This window comes from Balaenoptera borealis, assembly GCF_965194805.1.
Source record: "Balaenoptera borealis genome assembly, chromosome: 17".
Taxonomy (NCBI): Eukaryota; Metazoa; Chordata; class Mammalia; order Artiodactyla; family Balaenopteridae; genus Balaenoptera; species Balaenoptera borealis.
The window spans coordinates 34,258,012-34,278,370 of NC_138876.1; the positions used below are offsets into that span (position 1 = coordinate 34,258,012).

The 20,359-nt window shown below is 39.2% G+C and overlaps 1 protein-coding gene and 1 long non-coding RNA gene across 5 annotated transcripts in view; one reads left to right on the forward strand and one right to left on the reverse strand.

The window, feature by feature from the left end:
- Positions 1-106: 106 nt before the first annotated feature.
- LOC309615186 lies at positions 107-17,391 on the reverse strand. Of its 2 annotated transcripts, none has more exons than XR_014236603.1 (2): positions 17,103-17,391; positions 107-13,082 (listed from the first exon to the last, which is right to left on the reverse strand). It is a non-coding gene; the product is annotated as an uncharacterized lncRNA (long non-coding RNA). The 2 variants fall into 2 exon arrangements; XR_014236604.1 differs by having other exon boundaries at positions 17,030-17,391.
- A 243-nt stretch (positions 17,392-17,634) lies between these two features.
- Positions 17,635-20,359, forward strand: part of RRM2B (ribonucleotide reductase regulatory TP53 inducible subunit M2B) — a 35,863-nt gene continuing 33,138 nt past the window's right edge. Inside the window, exon 1 of one of the 3 annotated variants that reach the window (XM_082364419.1) lies at positions 17,635-17,868. In XM_082364419.1, coding sequence (XP_082220545.1) covers positions 17,821-17,868 — 48 coding nt within the window. In that variant the 5' untranslated portion in view covers positions 17,635-17,820. The remainder of the gene's footprint in view (positions 17,869-20,359) is intronic. The other 2 variants (XM_082364420.1, XM_082364418.1) reach the window with 2 other exon arrangements.

Sequence of the window (20,359 nt, forward strand, 5' to 3'; positions counted from 1 at the left end):
ATGATTATTGAAGATAAATTTTGGAAAATTTTAAATGTTCGTGAGCAGCTTAACTACTTTTGTATCTAGCCTTTTTTAAGTATCTTGTTACATTTACTTTTTTAAATAAAGAAATTACAGAAGAAATGTCAAGTAATACTGAAGAAACAGTTTTTATTTATGTAGTTGTACATTTTTAAACTAAGGGCAATATACCAACACGGTTATGTGCATAAAAATTTTGATTTAAAGAACTGAATGTACACATGGACTCTAAGAAACAGAAGAAAATCAGTCCACATTTTACAGTTAGCAGAGAATCCTGAATGGCACTGGCCAGGCCACTTTTTCTTTTTACAAATGGGGGAAGTAAAGTGAGCCTTACTTGGCATAGGAAGTTACTACACTTATATTTGATAACTAAGTGAGAGGTTCTTTTTGATGACCTATTAATTATGTAGCTTAGGACCATTATCTCTGAATTCTTGTGGTTTTAGTAGCTTTATTCAATGGCATAATAAGGAACACTGTTTTCTTCACCATGTCTTCAGTAAAGTGACTTAAACCAGTCACTTTACATACTGAAAACCGAGGAAAGAAATTCTCTGGAGTCTTTCCTACCTTTCAGTTCCTTTATAGGACTCCTGGCCTTTGGGATGTTTTTCATGTTCAAAGGCACTATGCTTTATTTTATATATATATATATAAGTTATATATATATAACTTCCTTCAGAAGACTGAACCATGTGATATTTTCAGCCCTGCTGACAAAATAAGTATTAAAAACTAAAGTGACAGTAGTGAAATTCATTGTATTACTTAAAACATACACAACATATGATGTATGAGATGTGTAAATTAACCAAAGGTTACTTTACAAAATGAGACATTGGTTTTTATGTCTAAATGCTATTTCTGAATAAATGAAATAGTAATTAGAGTAAGAGCTGATTTTCATCGATGTGTCTGAAAGAGATAAAAACTTCTGTATGCACATGATGGAATTGATAAAATATTAAATGAAAACAAACTAGATATGATTAGGACATTTGAAACCCTAATTGTGAACTTATTTTTAATAGTTATTGAAAGAATGAAAGTATTTAAAATAATGCACAATGTCTTAAAGTCTTCCTAAATCAAAATTTTGGTTAAAATGCTTTTAGAAATATCAAAAGCAGAGTTGTTTTTTTTTTTTGTTTTTTTTTTTTTAAGTAAAGCATAAAATGGTTCTAAATGTAAAATAAAGTCATGTAAAATAAAGTTCTCTTTTGGTCTTGTTTAGTGATTAAATCTAATGGACTTGAAAACAAATTTAGGAATAGAAGACCAAGAATGAACTTTACTGAAGGTTTTCAAAGTTTTGCTACTTTTATTTCTTTCCCCTGAATTATCTGAATATCAAGACTACCCAGTATAAATGGCTTCCTGGGGCATACTTGAGAGGATTTTTAAATAGCATAATTTCACTATTTAGTACTTGCCCCTGAAGATACAATTTCTCTCCTAAAGATATTATTTTTGTGTGTTTAGAGGTAGTCAGCAATATCTAGGTCTAAACTCAAGCTGAGATCTTTCCTTGAGGCAGTAGTTCTTATGCTTCTGAATGTGTGATTCTCTTGTGCTTGTTAATAGATGAGCTTTGCTCATCCTCTCAATCACATTCTGATTCAGTAACTCATAAGTAGAGAACAGAAATCTTTATTCTTAACAGCATCCCAGGTGATTCTGAAACACTGCCCCAAAGAGCATTCCTTTTTTTCATGAATATAAAGCCCCCTGTTGGTAAACGCCCCAGAGCCAAACCTTTCCTTCTTAAAACCTATGGAAAGATAATTCTGTTAATCATCTACGCCTGGATTAGGTTCTTCCTCCTGTGCCTGGGTAGTGATTGAAAATATTTTCAATGTTTACATTAACCTAAGTAGGTAGGTATGAACATAGAGATTAATTCTTCTCTAAACATCATTTGATTAATGTAGAAATGTATTTTAAATGTGACGTGTTTACTCATTTCAAAATACCTTGGATTAATATATAAGCAAAGAATCTTACGTTACCTCATGAGATTCAAAAAAAAATTACTGGATTGTTATCACTGCAAACATGAAGTCTCTAATTACTTGTATTGAGTATTTACTATGTGCTAGGCAGTTTGTCAAGTGCTTTACTGTATTTCATTTTATCCTATGAGATAGGCACTATTACCATCCTCACAGATAGGAAACTCGACACAGATTAAAAATTTTGCTCAAGGTTACACAGCTGGTAAGTGCTGAAGTGAGATGTCTCCAGGCATTCTGGAGCTTGCATTCCTGAACATTGGGCTACACTATTTTGTGGAAGATACGATTATAATTGAGTTGGTCATTAAAGGTCCTGAGCACCCAATTCCAGTATGTAGGTGTGTGTGTATGGAGAGAGGTTCCCCCATACCACCAAGCAATGCACAGTTCAACTCAATTCTGACACTATCTACCTGGAGATAGCCTCAGATTCCACAGGTAAAGGGCTCAGTCCCACAAGACCTGCCCTCCACTTAAGAAGCCAGTTGCAAGCCCAAGTTATTACCTATACTTCTGACTGGCTATATAAATCAGAGGTTCCCATGACTCTCCTTGGGTTTGATTAATTTGCTGAAGCGGCTCACAAAACTCGAACATTTTACTTATTAGGTCACTGGTTTATTATAAAAGGATGTAACTCAGGAACAGCCAGAGGGAAGATAAACACTGGGCAAAGCATGGGGAAAGGGTGTGGAGTTTCCATGTCCTCTCCCCACATCTCCAACCCTGAAGCTCTCTGAACCCTGCCTATCTGGGTTTTTATGGAGGCCTCATTTCACAGGTATGATTGATTAAATCATTGACCACTGGTGATTGATTCAACCTCCAGTCCCTCTCCCTGCATAGAGGTCGGGGGTGGGACTGAAAGTTCCAACCCAGTCAAGGTTGGTTCCCCTGGCAACCAGCCCCCATCCTTATGAGTGGTCCAAAAGTCACCTCATTAACATAACAAAAGCAACATTGTTCTCATCACTTAGAAAATTCTGAGGGTTTGGGGAGCTCTGCACCAGAAACAGGGATAAAGACCAAATATGTATTGCTTATTATAAATCACAATATCACAGTCATAGAATAATGAAATACTCCAATGAGAGTCTGGCTGATTATGAAAAGGCAGAGTGATTCATATATTTTTTGCTAAAGATTTCTAAGAAAAACATTTTTGTATTTTAGTAACTTCCCCTGAGGATAATAAGAACCCTGAAGATCTGGGAATTTTCTAAAATCAACCATGGTCCTTACTTTTAAGTCTTAAAAAATGAAAAGCACCATACATAATGAAAAACTAATTTCCTGTCTGCAAGTTTTCTCATGAGTTGTAACAAGCTGCTTGCTCTAAAATAGTAAATGTCTTTCATGGGTAAAATAATTTTCTGAATCTTTTTCAGAATGTATTTTTGATTATTTCTAGTTGCTGAACTGGATTCTTTGAATCAATAGTTTGTATTTTTACGTAGTGCATGTAGGTACATGCAGGAACTCTTCAGGAAAAAGAGCAGGCTGTGTATTTGAAATGCTTTCTTCAAGGGGAAGATGAAATTTGACTATGAAGATTAAATGCACTGTCTATTGCAAAATTATGGCATAGTTCTGATTACATTTGAGTATTACGAATTAGCCCTAGGAAAGTAACTTTGTAAACAAAGTGTCAAGCTCTCAGGTAAAAATTTTCAGATTGTGTAATGAAATCATAAGGTACTGTTTACTGCTTATAGAAATGGAAGGCTTATGTGATCGTTTTTTACACATTTATTTAGTACCTTTAAATAACAAATACCTAAATTTGTGTTATGTTTCATTAAGAATTCTGCCCACCTAAAAACCATAAGAATCCTCTCAATTACCAAGAAATGGATTGGGGTGGGGAAGAGTGAGTAAAAATAGTCCTAACAGCTGTGTCAAAAAACAGGCACCAAAATCTAAGTACAATAATGAAAGCAGAGGCTTTGATTCCTAGAATGTTTGATCATTGGGTTTCTGCTTCACGACAGATTAGAAGTGGCAAATTAGGATCAAGGAAGCTAGCAAACATTCAAAAAGTAGAATGGAGCCATTTAATGTAGAAACATTTGGTAGTACCAGGTCTGAAAATCTGAATACTGCGAACAATGTATCTGCTACACAGATGACATGGCAGGAGACCCATCCAATTCAAAAACAGCACCCAAGACTAACATTTATCAATACTTCAGCTCAGGATAACTATTCATTTCACTAAAAACTTCTGTATACACTGGAAAACGGCAGAGAAGCATGCATTTTGTTTTAAAAGATACAATCAAAGTTGATAAGGTTTAGGATGTCAAATGAAATTCTGTAACCTGAAATACAGGGCCTGGAACAAAGTAAGCACTCAGATGTGTTGAATGAAAGAAATAATTTATTCCTTAAAGGCTTCTAATAGATAAGGAACTACTGTATTATTTACAATTAATGAGGTAGTAAAGCAAGATAGAGAAAAGCTTGTCTTGGATAGGTATGTAAGTTTTCTTGATCATATGAACTTTCTGGAAGCATCTTAAAGATTGTAAAACAGATTTATTCTATTAATTTTTAAATAAAATTTTAGCAGAACTACCTTGGAACATTAAATAAGGGAGGCAAAAACTTACTGATATTATTTCAAGGTACAGCAGCTGAAGGTTTAAGTGATTTGGGAAAGTGAAAGAGGAGAACCAAGATTTTCATACAATTTTTGTCATTCTGCACTTTTCCGCTACCACAATGCCTTAGACTTCTGAAAGCTCATGAGAATAACAAAGAACTCCTAGCCATTGCTTTCCTACAGCTATGACTTTACCTTTAAAGCTTCAGAGGCACAGGTGCAATTCCCACCATTTTTGGTCCATGCATTATCTGAAACTAGTTCACTCGCTTGTTGTCTAACTTCTCCAGTGACCTCAAGACCAGAGACCATCAGAAACTGTATCCTTGTTTACTTCTTTTAAGCCCAGTGCTTAGAATGGTGCCTGGCTCAAAAATAATTTATGAATCAATAAATTATCTAGTTCCCAAGTTGGAAACATGGAATCATACTTAACTTCTTCACCCCCACATTCAAGTTAGCCATAAAGTCCTCTAATTATTAAACCCTCATCTCTCGAATTCACCTATTTCTCTCCAGGTCCTTGTCTAACTTTAAGTCACCATCATCTTGCCTACATCAACAGCCTACTAGCTGATTTCTCTGTTGTTTTGCTCCACTTTGATATGTAGATGGAACAATCTTTCTAAAATGCATATTAATCCTGTCACTCACTCACTTGTTTAAAATATATTGATTTCCCATGGCCCTTAAGGTAAAGTCCAGGACTCCTTAACACAACAGATAAGACCCTTCACAAATGCCATCCTGCTTCACAGCCTTATCTCTACTTGCTCCCTTGTTATACTGAAAGACTTGCAGTCCCCTGTGGGTATGTCCTCTGTCACCTTGAGGCCTGTACAGATATGCTTGACCTTACTGCCCTCTCTTCATGGCCCTTCATCTTGGAATGGTTTATTTCTACTCATACTTAAAAATTCAGTTTAGCCACCTCTCCAAGAAGCTCTCCCTCCATCCTGACAAAGCTGGTTTAGATGCTCCTCCTCTGTACTCCCGGAACAGCATATGCTTGCTTGATTTCCCCCTCTAGTCTGTAAGGTCCTTAAGAGTAAGAATCATGGCTCACTTACCTTTGCCTCTCTAGTACCCAGTATGTTTATATCTATTAAATGAATGAATAAATGAATTTCAGTGACCAACTTTAATCCAGTTTAGAAAAATACTGTTGTAACCTCACTGTTGATTTTTATCATCACCTGGAGCTCTGAACCTCTAAAATTTTAAGTCATACTATGCTACTCTGTGACCAAAAAACTACTACTGTCCTTCCAGTGCTCTCACACTTATTATAATGAGTAAAAGAAAGCAGCCTTGCTTCCATTATTCTGTATTTAGCTTAGACATGGCAGCAACTTACCCTAAAATAGTTAAGGGAAGAAAAAGTTTTTTTGTACTTTGAAACCTAAAAGAAAAAAACTGCATTGCTTGCCAATTCTTTTGAGACAAATGCTTTATTTATGGTGGATGTGCAGTACAGCTCAGTATGGCTTTGAGGGTGGCAGAGCTAGATCAGATCTACGGCTGAGCCAGTCACTTCTGGGCCGCATTACTACACACCTCCAGTTGGATTTGTCATAGGCACCATGATCTCAACACATATAAACCTGACATGAAAAATTTCCTACTAAACCTTCACTGGTGAAAGGCATTGCTAACTGCCTAATCTCTCTCTCTACTAGAAACTTGTAGGCATCCTAGAATCATCCCTCTAACGTACCCTCCATATCTAATCACTGATCAAATCATCTTGAGTATACCTACTTAATTCACATGCATGTCTCCTCCTTACATTCCCCACTGCCTTATTTCAAGCATGTGTTATCTTACACCTGGCCTATTTCAACTGGCTTTAAACTAATCTTCTTGTCTCCAAATTTACCCTTTCCCCCCACATTGGAGGTCTTCCTGCGTGATAAATGAATGCCTCAAATATAGAAGCATCTACTCCAGTGCTTTTCAAACTAGGGTTTAGGATCTGCCAATTTTGTGCAAGGGTTTTATTTTTATTTTTAATAAATATATCTTGGATTATCAGGATGACCATTTATGATGGCACTGATGCCAAGTAATATTCCTTTAAATGATTGAAAGCTAAAGAGGCAAACTTAATATATAAATGATGCATTTGTTCCTCATGAAAGGCAAGTGATATACAGGAGAGCTGTTGTTGTGGGAAAATGGAGTCATCTATCCCATGGCTGGAATGCAAAAGGACACGCTTCATTAATGGTCATTATAAAATTCATGCCTATGCAATATAGTTTTTGCAAAACATCATCCATTGCTTACTGTCATAAATTTGAATTTTACCATTCCTACAGTCTTCTTTGTGTTTATTTTTATTTTTTAGTTGTATAAAGCTCTAAGAATAAGGAGTTTATAATTGGTCTTACGTTTGTACATACTTATGTAACAATATATACAGTTTAAGTCAATACTAAATTTTTTTTTCTTTAAAAGAGTTTGAGGGGCTTCCCTGGTGGCGCAGTGGTTGAGAATCCACCTGCCAATGCAGGGGACATGGGTTCGATCGCTGGTCTGGGAAGATCCCACATGCCGCCGAGCAACTAACCCCGTGCACCACAACTACTGAGCCTGTGCTCTAGAGCCCATGAGCCACAACTACTGAGCCTGCGTGCTGCAACTACTGAAGCCCGTGCGCCTAGAGCCCATGCTCCACAACAAGAGAAGCCACCACAGTAAGAAGCCGTACACCACAATTAGAGAAAGCCCGTGTGCAGCAATGAAGACCCAACACAGCCAAAAATAAATAAATTAATTTAAAAAAAAAAGTTTGAGACATCATTCAAGTTTGAGAAATGAGGATTTATCCATCTTATTGGTACACAATAAGCCACCAGTAGCTTGAAATTATACGTTTTCTGTACCATAAGCTAAGTTGCCTTCTTCAGTCATTACCACACAAATCTCTGTAAGTGGAATGGAGGCTGTTCCAGTTACTATGGTTGCATAACAAATTATCTCCAAGCTTAGTGTTATAAAACAATCATTCATTATGCTCATAGATTCTGTGGATTAGGAATTTGGACAGGACACAATCATGATGGCTTGTCTCTGCTCCATGATGTCTGGGGGTTTCAAGTGGAAGGAAGACTTGATGGCTGGTAGCTGGAATCCTTGGACGGTTTGTTCATTCACACATCGAGAAGTTGATACTACCTGTTGATTGGGTGCCTCAGTTCCTTCCCACATAGGCTTCTCCATGTCATCTTTGTGGGCTAGTTTTTGGCTTCCTGTAGAATGGTACCTAAGTTCTAAGGGCAAACTTTCCAAAAGAGAGAAAGAAAACCAGGCAAAAGCTGTCTATATTGTCCTTTATGAACTAGACTTGAAAGACATGGATTCTATTTGTTAAAAGTCAGTCACTCCAATGGAACAGAGTTGAGAGCCCAGAAATAAACCCATGCATATACAGTCAACTAACATCTGACAAGGGAACCAAGAATACTGAATGGAGAAAAGACAGTCTCTTCAATACATGGTGCTGGGAAAATTGGATATTCACATGTAAAAGAATGAAACTAGACCCCTATCTTACACCACTCACAAAAATTAACTCAAAATGGAGTAAAGACTTAAATATGAGACCTGAAACCATCAAACTCCTAGAAGAAAACATAGGAAAAAAGCTCCTTGATATGGATCTTGGCAATGATTTTTCAGATATGACACCTAAAGCACAAGCAAAAAAATAAAAAATAAACAAGTGGGACTACATCAAACTAAAAAGCTCTGCATAGCAAAAGAAGTCGTTAACAAAATGAAAATATAACCCAAAGAATGTGAAAACAGTATCTGCAAACCACCCCAAATATGTAAAGAACTCATATAATAGCCAAAAAGCATATAAACTGATTTTTAATTGGGCAAAGGACCGGAATAGATAGTTTTCCAAAGAAGATATAGAAATGGCCAACAGGTATATGAAAAGATGCTCAACGTCACTAATCATTAGGGAAATGCAAAGCAAAACCACGAGGTATCAACTCACGCCTGTTAAAATGGCTAGCATCAAAAAGACAAGAGATTACAAATGTTGGCAAGGATGTGGAGAAAAGAGAGCCCTTGTGTGCTATTTTTGGTGGGATTGTAAACTGATACAGCCACTATGGAAAACAGTATGGAGGTTCCTCAAAAAATTAAAAATAGATCTACCATGTGATCCAGCAATTCTGAAACCAAGCAGGACCCTACAGGGTCTTCCCAGGGACAGAACCCCTGTGACCCCCAACTCTTGTTTGTAGAAAAGCTTTAGCCTCCTAAGCCTTCCCTGAGTTCCAAAGAGCAAATTTAATCAGAGATGTGAAAAAATGCAGAAACAAAGGAAAGCAGTCAAGCAAGACAAAATAATAATAGTTTGGCTATAAAACAAAGTCAAGGACCTTTCATTCCTTTCAAGGGCTATAGATAATATCCTAAGCCATATCCTTTAGTTATTCTGCAGATAGTAAAATCTCCACCAGGTGGAGGAAGTTAACTACATGCTGACCACCAGCACTAGACCCAAGACTAGCTGGAGCCAGAAAACTGATCATTGAGATCCCTGAAATACCACCTTGTTACCTCACCCTCAACCAATCAGAGAACTGTGCACAAGCTGATCACACACCCCATGACCTTCTCCCTCACACTGCCTTTAAAACCCTTCCCTAAAATCCATTGAGGAGTTTGGGTCTTTTGAGCACGAGATGCCCATCCTCCTTGCTTGGTGCCCTGTAGTAAATGCTGTACTTTCCTTCACCACAACCTGGTGTCAGTAGATTGGCTTTGCTGTGCATCAAATAAGTGGACCCAAGTCTGGTCAGTAACAATTTCACTCCTGGGAATATATATGAAGGAAATGAAAACATTTTGTTGAAGAGATACCTGCACCCCATGTTCATAACAGCATTATTTACAATAACCAAGACATGTAAACAACCTAAGTATCCATTACCAGATGAATGGATAAAGAAGTTGTGGCATATAATTATTCAGCCATAAAAAAATGTTTGCTTAACATGTATGGACCTTGAAGGCATTATGCTAAGTGAAATAAGTCAGACAGAGTAACACAAATACTGTATGACCTCACTTATATGTGGAATAAAAACAAACAAAGCAACAGAAAAAAACCCCAAACCCAACACCACCAAACTCATGGAAAAAGAGATCAGATATGTGGTTACCCAAGGCAGGGGAGTGGGGGAAGAGGGAATTGAATGAAGATGGTCAAAAGGTACAAACTTCTAGTTATAAGATAAAATACTAGGGATGCAATGTACAACATGATGACTACAGTTAACACTACTGTATGATATATAGGAAAGTTGAGAGTAACTCTTAAGAGTTCTCATCACAAAGAAGAAAGTTTTTCTTTTTCTTTTCTTGGTATCTATGTGAGATTATAATGTTAACTAAACTTGAGGTAATCATTTCACAATTTATATAAGTCAAATCATTTTGCTGGACACCTTAAACTTATACTGTGCTGTATGTCTATTATATCTCAATAAAACTGGGGGAAAAAAAGTAAGTCATGGGGCTTCCCTGGTGGCACAGTGGTTAAGAATCTGTCTACCAATGCAGGGGACACGTGTTCGAGCCCTGGTCCAGGAAGATCCCACATGCTGTGGAGCAACTAAGCCTGTGTGCCACAACTACTGAGCCCGTGCTCTACAGCCCTCGAGCCACAACTACTGAGCACACATGCCATAACTACTGAAGCCCACATGCCTAGAGCCTGTGCTCCACAAGGGAAGCCACCGCAATGAGAAGCCTGTGCACCGCAACAAAGAGTAGCCCCCGCTTGCCGCAACTAGAGATACCGTGCACAGCAATGAAGACCCAAAGCACCCAAAAATTAATTAATTAATTAATTAATTATTTTAAAAAAGTAAGTCACTAAGGATAGCTCACATTCAAAGGAAGGTTTTTTTTTTAAGATTTTTTTTTTGATGTGGACCATTTTTAAAGTCTTTATTGAATTTGTTGCAATATTGCTTCTGTTTTATGTTTTTTGGTTTTTTTGGCTGCAAGGCATGTGGGATCTTAGTTCCCCAACCAGGGATCAAACCCACACCCCCTGCATTGGAAGGTGAAGTCTGCATTGGACTGCCAGGGAAGTCCCCAAAGGGAGGTATTTTAGTCCACTGCAGTTGCTATAGCAAATTACCAGAGACTGGGTGGCGTATGAAGAATAAATATTTATTTCTCACAGTTCTAGAGGCTGAAAATCTGGGATCAGGGTCTGAGCATGATCAAGTGAAGGCCCTCTTCTGGGTCACAGACTTCTTATTGTATCCTCACATGGCGGTAAGGGCGAGGAAGCTCTTTGGAGCCTTTTATGAGGGCACTAATATGCTGTATTCTCTAATCAGAAGACACAGAATGGCTAAATAGATTTAAAAAAAAAAAAAGACCCATCTATATGCAGCCTACAAAAGAATCACTTCAGATGTAAGGACACACGCAGACTGAAAATGAAGGGATAGAAAAAGATATTCCAAGCAAATGGAAACCAAAAGAAAGCTGGGATAGCTCTAATTATACCAGACAAAATAGACTTAATTTAATTTTTTTTAACATTATTTATTGGAGTATAATTGCTATTTTTTTTTAACATCTTCAAAATAGACTTTAAAACAAAGACTGTAATAAGAGACAATGAAGGGCATTTCATAATGATAAAGAGGTCAATTCAACAAGAAGATAAAACATTTGTAAATTTTTATGCACTCCAACATAGGAGCACCTAAATGTATAAAGCAAATACTAACAGACCTAAAGGGAGAAATACACAGCAATGAAGTAATGGTAGGGGGGGACTTCCCTGGTGGTACAGTGGTTAAGAATCCACCTGCCAATGGAGGGGACACAGGTTCGAGCCATGGTCCGGGAAGATCCCACATGCCACAGAGCAACTAAGCTCATACACCACAAACACTGAGCCTGCACTCTAGAGCCCATGAGCTACAACTACTGAGCCCTCATGCCACAACTACTGAAGCCCGCGCGCCTAAAGTCTGTGCTCTGCAACAAGAGAAGCCACCACAATGAGAAGCCCACACACTGCAACGAACAGTAGCCCCCGCTTGCCACAACTAGAGAAAGCCCGCGTGCAGCAACGAAGACCCAACACAGCCAAAAATAAATAAATAAATTTATAATAAATAAATAATGGTAGGGAATGTTAATACCCTACTTACATCAACGGATAGATCACTGGGTCAGAAAAATCAATAAGGAAACATTGGCCTTAAATGGCATGTTATAGCATATGGATGAATATATATAAAATATATGTAAATGATATATATATGATATATATAGATCTCATATATATATATATATCATATATATATAAAAGATTCCATACAGAATACACATTCTCCTCAAGTGCAGATGGAACAGTCTCCAGAACAGATTATATGTTAGGCCACAAAACAAGTTTTAACAAATTTAAGAAGACTGAAATTATATTAAGCACCTTTTCTGACCATAATGGCATGAAACTAGAAATGAATTACAAGTAGAAAACTGGAAAATTCCTGAATATGTAGAGATTAAACAACATGCTTTTGAACAACCAATGGGTCAAAGAAGAAATCAAAAGAGAAATTTTAAAAATATACCTTGAGACAAATGAAAATGGAAATACCAAAACTTATGGGATGCAACAAAAGCAGTTCTAAGAGGGAAGTTCATAGCAATAAATGCCTACATCAAGGCACAAGAAAAATCTCAAATAACATAACTTTATACCTCAAGGAACTAGAAAAAGAGGAACAAGTGAAGCCCAAAATTAGTTGAAGGAAGGAAATAACAAAGATCAGAGTGAAAATAAATGAAACAGAGACTAAAAAGGCAAGAGAAAAGATCAATGGAACTAAAAGCTGGTTCTCTGAAAAGATAAACAAAATTGACAAACTTCTAGCTAGGCTCAACCAAGAAAAAAAAAGAGAGGATTCAAACTCAAATGAAAGAGGAGACATATAACTAATACTCGAGAAATATAAAGGATCATAAGAGACTGCTATGAACAATTATCTGCCAACAAATTTGACAATCTATAAGAAATGTATAAATGTAGAAACACAACCTACCAAGACTGAATCATGAAGAAATAGAAAATCTATTTCCAATTACTAGTAAGGCAATTGAATCAGTAATGAAAAACCTCTCAACAAACAAAAGTCCAGTACCAGATGGCTTCACTGGTGAATTCTACCCAACATTCAAAGCATTACCTTGATACCAAAACCAGGCAAGTATGCCACAAGAAAAGAAAATTACAGGCCAATATCACTGATAAACATAGATGCAAAAATCCACAACAAAATATAAGCAAACTGAATTCAACAATATATTAAAAGGATCACATACCATGATCAAGTGGGATCAATTCCAGGGATGCAAGAATGGCTCAACATCTGCAAATCAATGTGATTATATCACATTAACAAAATGAAGTATAAAAACCACATAATCATCTCAATAGATCCAGGAAAAGCATTCAACAAAATTCAACATCCATTTATGATAAAAAAAACACTCAACAAAATGGGTATAGAGGGAACGTACCTCAACATAACAAAGGCCATATATGACAAGCCCACAGCTAACATCATACGCAGCAGTGAAAAGATGAAAGCTTTTTGTCTAAGATCAGGAACAAGACAAGGATGCCCATTCTCACCACTCTTATTCAACATAATATTGAAATTCCTAGCAAGACCAATTAGACAATAAAAAAGAAATAAAAGGCATTCAAATTGGAAAGGAAGAAGTAAAACTGTCACTATTTACATACAATATGATATTATATACAGAAAACCCAAAAGACTCCACCAAAAAACCTCAGAGTAAATGAGTTCAGTAAATTTTCAGGATACAAAGTCAGTATACAAAAATCTGCTGTGTTTCTACACACTAACAATGAACTATCAGAAAGAGAAATTAAGAAAACAATCTCATTTACAATTGCATTAAAGAGAAAAATATCTAGAAATAAATTTAACCAAGGAGGTAAAAAACCTGAACACTAAAAACTGTAAGACATTAATGAAAGAAAGTGAAGAGAACACAAATAAATGGAAAGATATTCCATGCTCATGAACTGGAAAAATTAATATTGTTAAAATGTACATACTACCCAAAGCAATCTACAGATTCAATGTAATTCCTATCAAAATTCCAATGGCATTTTTCACAGAAATAAAACAAACAATCCTAAATTTACGTGAAACCACAAAATACCCCAAATAGCCAAAGCAATCTTGAGAAAGGACAATGAAGCTGGAGGTATCATGCTCCCTGATTTCAAACTACATTACAAAACTATCATAATCAAAACATTGTGGTATGGCATAAAAACAGACACATAGTATAAAATTGATGCCTAATAAGAACCTGCAGTATAAAAAAACAAACAAACAAAACAACTAAAAAAAAAAAAAAAAAAAGAAACCAAACCTGTCAACACTATGATCTTGGACTTCTAGCCTCCAGAACTGTGAAAAAATGAATTTCCGTTGTTTAAGCCACCCTGTCTGTGATTTTGTTATGGTAGCCCTAGCAAACTAATGCAGATGTGAATAAATATCTAGGATTCATTACAAAATTAAAAAACAAAACAAAACAAAAAAAACAGACACATATATCAATGAAACAGAATAGAGAGCCCAGAAATAAACCCACACATATTTCATCAATTAATTTGACAAAGGAGCCAAGAATATTTAATGAAGAAACAACAGTCACTTCAATAAATGGTGTTGGGAAAACTGGACAGCCACATGCAAAAGAATGAAACTGGACCACTATCTTACATCATATGCAAAAATTAACTCAAAATATATTGAAGACTTGAACATAAGATTTCAAATCATAAAAAACAGAGGCAGTAAGCTCTTTAACATTGGTCTTGACAATAACTTTTTAGATTTCACACCAAGAGCAAAGACAAGAGCAAAAATAAACAAATGGGACTATATCAAACTAAAAAGTTTCTGCATAGCAAAGAAATCCATCAACAAAATGGAAAGGCAACTTACTGAACGGGAGAAAATATTTGCAAATCATACACGTGGTAAGGGGTTAATATCCAAAATACATATAAGGAACCCATACAAACTCAGTAGTGAAAAACAAACAATCCAATATAAGGGCACTAATCTCATTCATGAAGGCTCTACTCTCATGACCTAATCACCTTTCAAAGGCCTCACCTCCTAAATATCACCTTGGGCACTAGGTTTTCAACATAAGAATTTTGGGGGACACAAATGTTCAGAACACAGCAGAAGGGGAATAAGACTCCACCTTTTGAAGGGAACAGTGTTTGGGATGAGAAATGTTTCCAAATATATTAGGAAAATATAATATGCCACAGAATCTATGAAGATGTAGAATCCTCCTACTCCCAGAGATCTTTCAGTTACACATTTAATATTTTACATTTGCTCTTCCTGTTAACTTTAAACATCTTGAGGGAAACTAATACATACTGCCTACTACACTTCAGGCAATATAATAAGCACTGAAATGTGTTTCTGCTGTATTAAGATTATTCAATTCTAATATAAAAATTGAAAGAAACTAAGTATGGGAGCAAATAGCTTGCAAGACATAAGGAGATTCATAAGACATGTTAAGTATAAATGGTAAACAAGTTATTAACCTGTGAGGCATGTTAAAGATAGAATAAACAGAACATAAATGTGTTGAACATAGACAAAAATAATGGAACAAATGAGAGTGTCACAGATAGAAAGGGCTGCAAGGACCAAGTAATTCTTAAACATTCATACTTTAAGGATCATGTCACTTCCAGATTGACAACTGTTACTCCTAAATCAACCACTAATTGGTGACATCTATTCTGGCCTCACAAAAGCTCTTCCCAAGAAACACAGATAAAACTCATTGCTGCTCAGCAGGCTAATTTAGGCAAGTTACAGCTGTGACCAGGCCTACTTGCTCCTGCATCCCTCCAAAAGAGCAAGTATATGTTGGCTCCACTGCTGAGAACCCCATGCTCATCCTCAACTCTGGCCTTTGTAACTATACCACCAGCCAGGAAGGCTGATGCAGCAAAGACAGGATATATGAATACTGATTAACATTTGAATAGTATGGTCCTTCCACTCCCTCCCCTCCCCACATCCTATCTTAAATAGGTTAGGCATTCCATCTCTTTCCCCTTAATGTATGTTTTCAATTAATTTAATAAAACGTGTGATTCAAGTGACTCAATTGAGCCTTTCTGTTCCATGACCTCTAGGATGGCCTGATTACTAGTGTACTTGGAAGCTACCAATGTAATTTTCCACCCCAATAGGTGCTTTATAAGTAATATATTAGTAAATCCACACAACAATCTTATGAGGAAGCAATTGAGGAAACTGAGTCTCAGAGAGGCTAAGTAACTTGTCCAAAGTAGCACAGCTAATAAACAAGGGAGCTAGAATTCAGGCCCACGATGATATGGCTCCAGGATCCACGTTCTTTTCCACTAGTCTCATTCACTTTTGCATCTTCAATACGAATATGATGCCTGACATACAGCAGACATACTGTTTGATGACTTTAATTAAATGGTAGAATCCTTGCTCTTAGTTTATTTGCCACATGGCCTACGATGAATTATCTAACTTCTTTAAGATTCAGTTTCCTCACAGTACTTATTTAACTATTATTTAAAGTTACTATTTGAAAAAGTTTTTACTCAGCACTTGGCCTCTAGCAGTTGCCTAAGTAAGAAAGGCTCTCTCTCATCCCCCAACTCTAGGACAGGTTTGAGAAAGAGCTTTCATCGTTTTCAAAGCTTAATTTTCTACCCTGTTTTAACCACACTTCCCTCAGCTAATCACAGAACAGGTGCATGTTGTTCAAGGCATGACAAGGTTCCCTCAATATTTCAGCTTCAAAATACTTAAGGAAATCTCTCTTTCACCTCATTCCCAGTTTTTGGACCCGACTATTTTTTCTTTCTGTGGGCAGTTATCTTTAGATAGCTCCCCTGAGAGGCGGGGCCCTCGGCAGCCCCGGAGTCTGTCCCCCCTCCACACTCTGACTTTCGGCCTCCAAAAGAGTGTTTCGCAGGGAGCCTGGAAGCCTACTGCCTTCGGGCTGGGTAACCTCAGTGGTTTATCCCAAGCCCGAGTTCCTGGTCCGTAAGCGGAGGGGCATCGCTGTCTACGGCACAGGGGCGTCCCGGGACCCCGCCGCTCGGTTCACAGCGCGGTACGGCGCCCGGCACTTGCTAAGAGCAAGTGTCACTACAAGCTTAGTTTGCTGAACCAGTCCCACAGAGCCTTCAAACCCCGTCCCCGCCTTCCGTCATTCGCCCCCCTCCTCACCCCGACGCCCCACCGACCTGTTCCCGCACACCTTCCGCCGACCTCTTCTCGGTCGCTTAAGAACAAAGCAGGGCAGCCTTCTCTCCTCACCAGTGGAGTAACGGTGCGGCCCTCTTTTCTCACCGAGAGCGTGGCTTCTCCTCACTACCGTTCCACACGCGAAGAGCGCTCTCTCCTCTTTAGCTCCTCCTGTGTGTGGTCAGACCGCTACCTGGCGGTCTCTCAGGCCGAGTTAGCGCGACATACCGTGTTCCTGAGGCACGGCGAGAGCTAGCTGGAGAGTCTCGACCAGGAGAGAGGACCTGGCAGGTCCGGGCACCTCCTGCACCGCGCGACTAAAGGACGGCCTCGCGGGAAGGGCCGAAAGCCGAATCCCTCAGGCCACTGACTGGGGGGCGTGGCGGGGGGGGCTCTGGGCAAGTTCCTCAGGGAGCAAGCAGGGGGCGGTGCCGGCGTGGGGGCGGGGCCTGCCGGAGGAGGCAGGGCCTGGAGGCGTAGGAGGCGGGGCCAGCAGGCGCAGGGAGACACTCACTGGGCAGGCGGGAGGTGGGGCCGGCGCAGCGGAGTGGGGCGGGGCCGGCCGGAGCAGGCGGGTCCCTGAGGCCGGGGAGGCGGGGCCAGGCCAGAGCTGGGCCAGCCCCTCAATGGGCAGGCGAGAAAGCGAGGTCGAGAGTGGAGCGGGGCGGGGCCGGCAGGAGTAGGAGGGGTCGGGGCCGACTCAGGACCCGCCGGCCACTAGGTTCCCAGTTGGAGGTGGCTGGAGGCACTTGGTTCCCTCTGCTCTCGTAGCTCTGGCGGAGTCTGCGCGATGGGAGACCCGGAAAGGCCGGAAGCGGCCAGGCCCGAGCAGGAGGAGGTAAACATTGCTACTGCTTCCTCTCCCGCCCCACAGTCACGCCTGGCCTCTAGATTGCGGGTTGTGGCGGGGACCTGCAAGGCGCAGGAGCGCTGTGGGAAATTTTATTCATTGCCTTCTGAAACCCGGTGTAGGCCCGGCTTCGAGTCCTCGCTGCGGACGGGTTTCATCTTTTCGAGCTCCCGGGAGGCCGTCCCCGGGGAGGGGTGAGGAGGGAGCCGGGTTTCTGCTCCAGTGCTCTGTTCCGGGGCTACCCAAAGGCAATGCTCTGAGACTTCAGACCGGGGCAAGGCGCACCCCCCTCCCATCCTTCCCTGTTCTGGAGCCCTAGCGGGGGAAATTGAGGCAAGGGCCGAGAACTGGTGGCTCTACTGGAGAAATGCATGCCATCTCTGGGATCGGTAAAAGGACTTGGAAGGATGCCTGTGGAAATTGACACAGGTGGATGGGGTGGAGAGAATAAGTAGAATGGCGTCGGGAAATCCTCATAACAATGAAATGATCAGGTTAGGAGGCCAGTTTTCTCAGACCCGGCTAAACTAGCTATGAATCTTTGGGGTATCACTTTCTTCGTTTATATGGTGGAAGTGATACTTCCTTCACAGAGAATTAAGTAAAATGCTTTATGCAAAGTGCCACGGAAGTTGTGGGTGCTTAATAAAAACCTTAGTTAACGTGTTCATCTTTTCTGCTTCTATATTAGTAGAGGTACATAACAACAGTAAATAAGCTGGGATTCATTAGATTGTAGGGTTGTAGGGTAGTTCAAATTGTTGCACTATAATTTTCATACCCTGTTATTCTGTAAATACTTCTAAACCTGTTGCTGTGTGTGGTATCTTTGATTATCTTAATAGAGTTTCAGTTCACAAAGACACTTGCTTAGCCCTACATTTCTTCAGAAAGTTGTAGATTCCAGATTTGGGATTTTATTTTATTTTATTTTGACTTTGTAAACATTTAGTAGCTAGTTAACATTGTAAATAGCCCTCAAACTTTTTCTTCCCCTCTTGAAACAAATACATTTAGTACCAATTTCCCCACTCTAATGGGACAACTCAGATATTTTTGTTTGTGCTAGTAGCACCAACACTTACTGAGATTTAAGACCTGGAAGTTAATTTTTATTTATTATCCCTATCTTGATACAGACCCACAAAGGCAGAGGCAGTACTTTAGATCTAGAAAGAATTTTAGTGAGCACCTGTTACACAGTTTTTAACTCGAAACGCAAGGGTGCCTTAAGCGCTTTGTTCCTCTAGATATATTGGTGCAGCATGGGCCACCTGCATCAGAATCACCTGGAAAACGTTGTAAAAAATGTAAATTACTGGGCCTGTGCCCCAGATGTAGTGAATCAAAATCTCTTGGGATGGGTCTGGGACTGCATTTTTAACAAGCACTGCAGGTGATCCTTGTACACATATTTTAAGAACACTGCCTTGAAGAGTTTATACCTTGAAGGGGGTTTATGACTCTCCTGAAGTTTGTAGATTTTGTATGTGCAGCTGTGAATCTCCTGAGAAAGGGAGTTCAAACTTTTTATAGTTTCTCAAAATTAACTATCATTAATCTAATTGATAGTCCCTATTTTCAAGGTAAGAAAGTTTAGGCCAGAAAAGATGAAATGATATGCCCAGGACCACACAACTCAGTAGCAGAGCTAGGTTTAAAACCAAGATCTCATTCCTAGGCCAGTATTCCATCTGTTTTATTAGATTTGGTGGGAATAGGAAAATGAAAACACCTACAAATAGTGTATAGCTCTGACAGCATCCAAATTTTCTACTTCACCCGAAGAGTAGGAGAGAGGTGAAGGCAAGCAAATGAAAGTGGTGAAATTGGAGGTGGATGGGAGGGAGGGTCTGTGTAGAATGCCAGCCTAGATCAGAGCAGGGTGAGTGCTAGCTGGGGAATCTTGATCTAGATGGGTGCCCTAGCATGTCCTAGTACCTCTTGGGACCAGGTGACCAGAAACAGGAAGCACCATTCTGAAAAAGACGGTGGAATGTTGCCAAGGAATGACGATGAGAAGCTATTTCACATTCTCACTTAACACTTATGCAGTTACAACAAATTTAGTTGTCTACTTGCAGTCTTACCTGCTGTCCAATCCTGTTTACCACTGCCAAATTAATCCATCATTAATCCTGTGCCTCCATGTCACTCCCCGCAAATAAATACTCCCAAAAGGGTCTCAATTCCCACCAAAACCTGCCCAGCTCCTCAGACTGGCAAAGTCCTGTTCAAGCAGCTTTTTCACGCTAACTGCCACATCTTAATTCAGGCTGTCATTTCTACCTCTGAAATGGACGCTATAGTTGCTACCAAAATCTATGTTTTTTTCTTTTCTAATTTAACCTACACAGGGATGTCCAATTTATCTTTTTCATGGCATCCCAATTCATGTTAATTCCTACCCAGAAACTCTCCATGACTCTCCATAGGAATGATTTTTTTTTTCTGGCCATGCCGCGGGGCTTGTGGGATC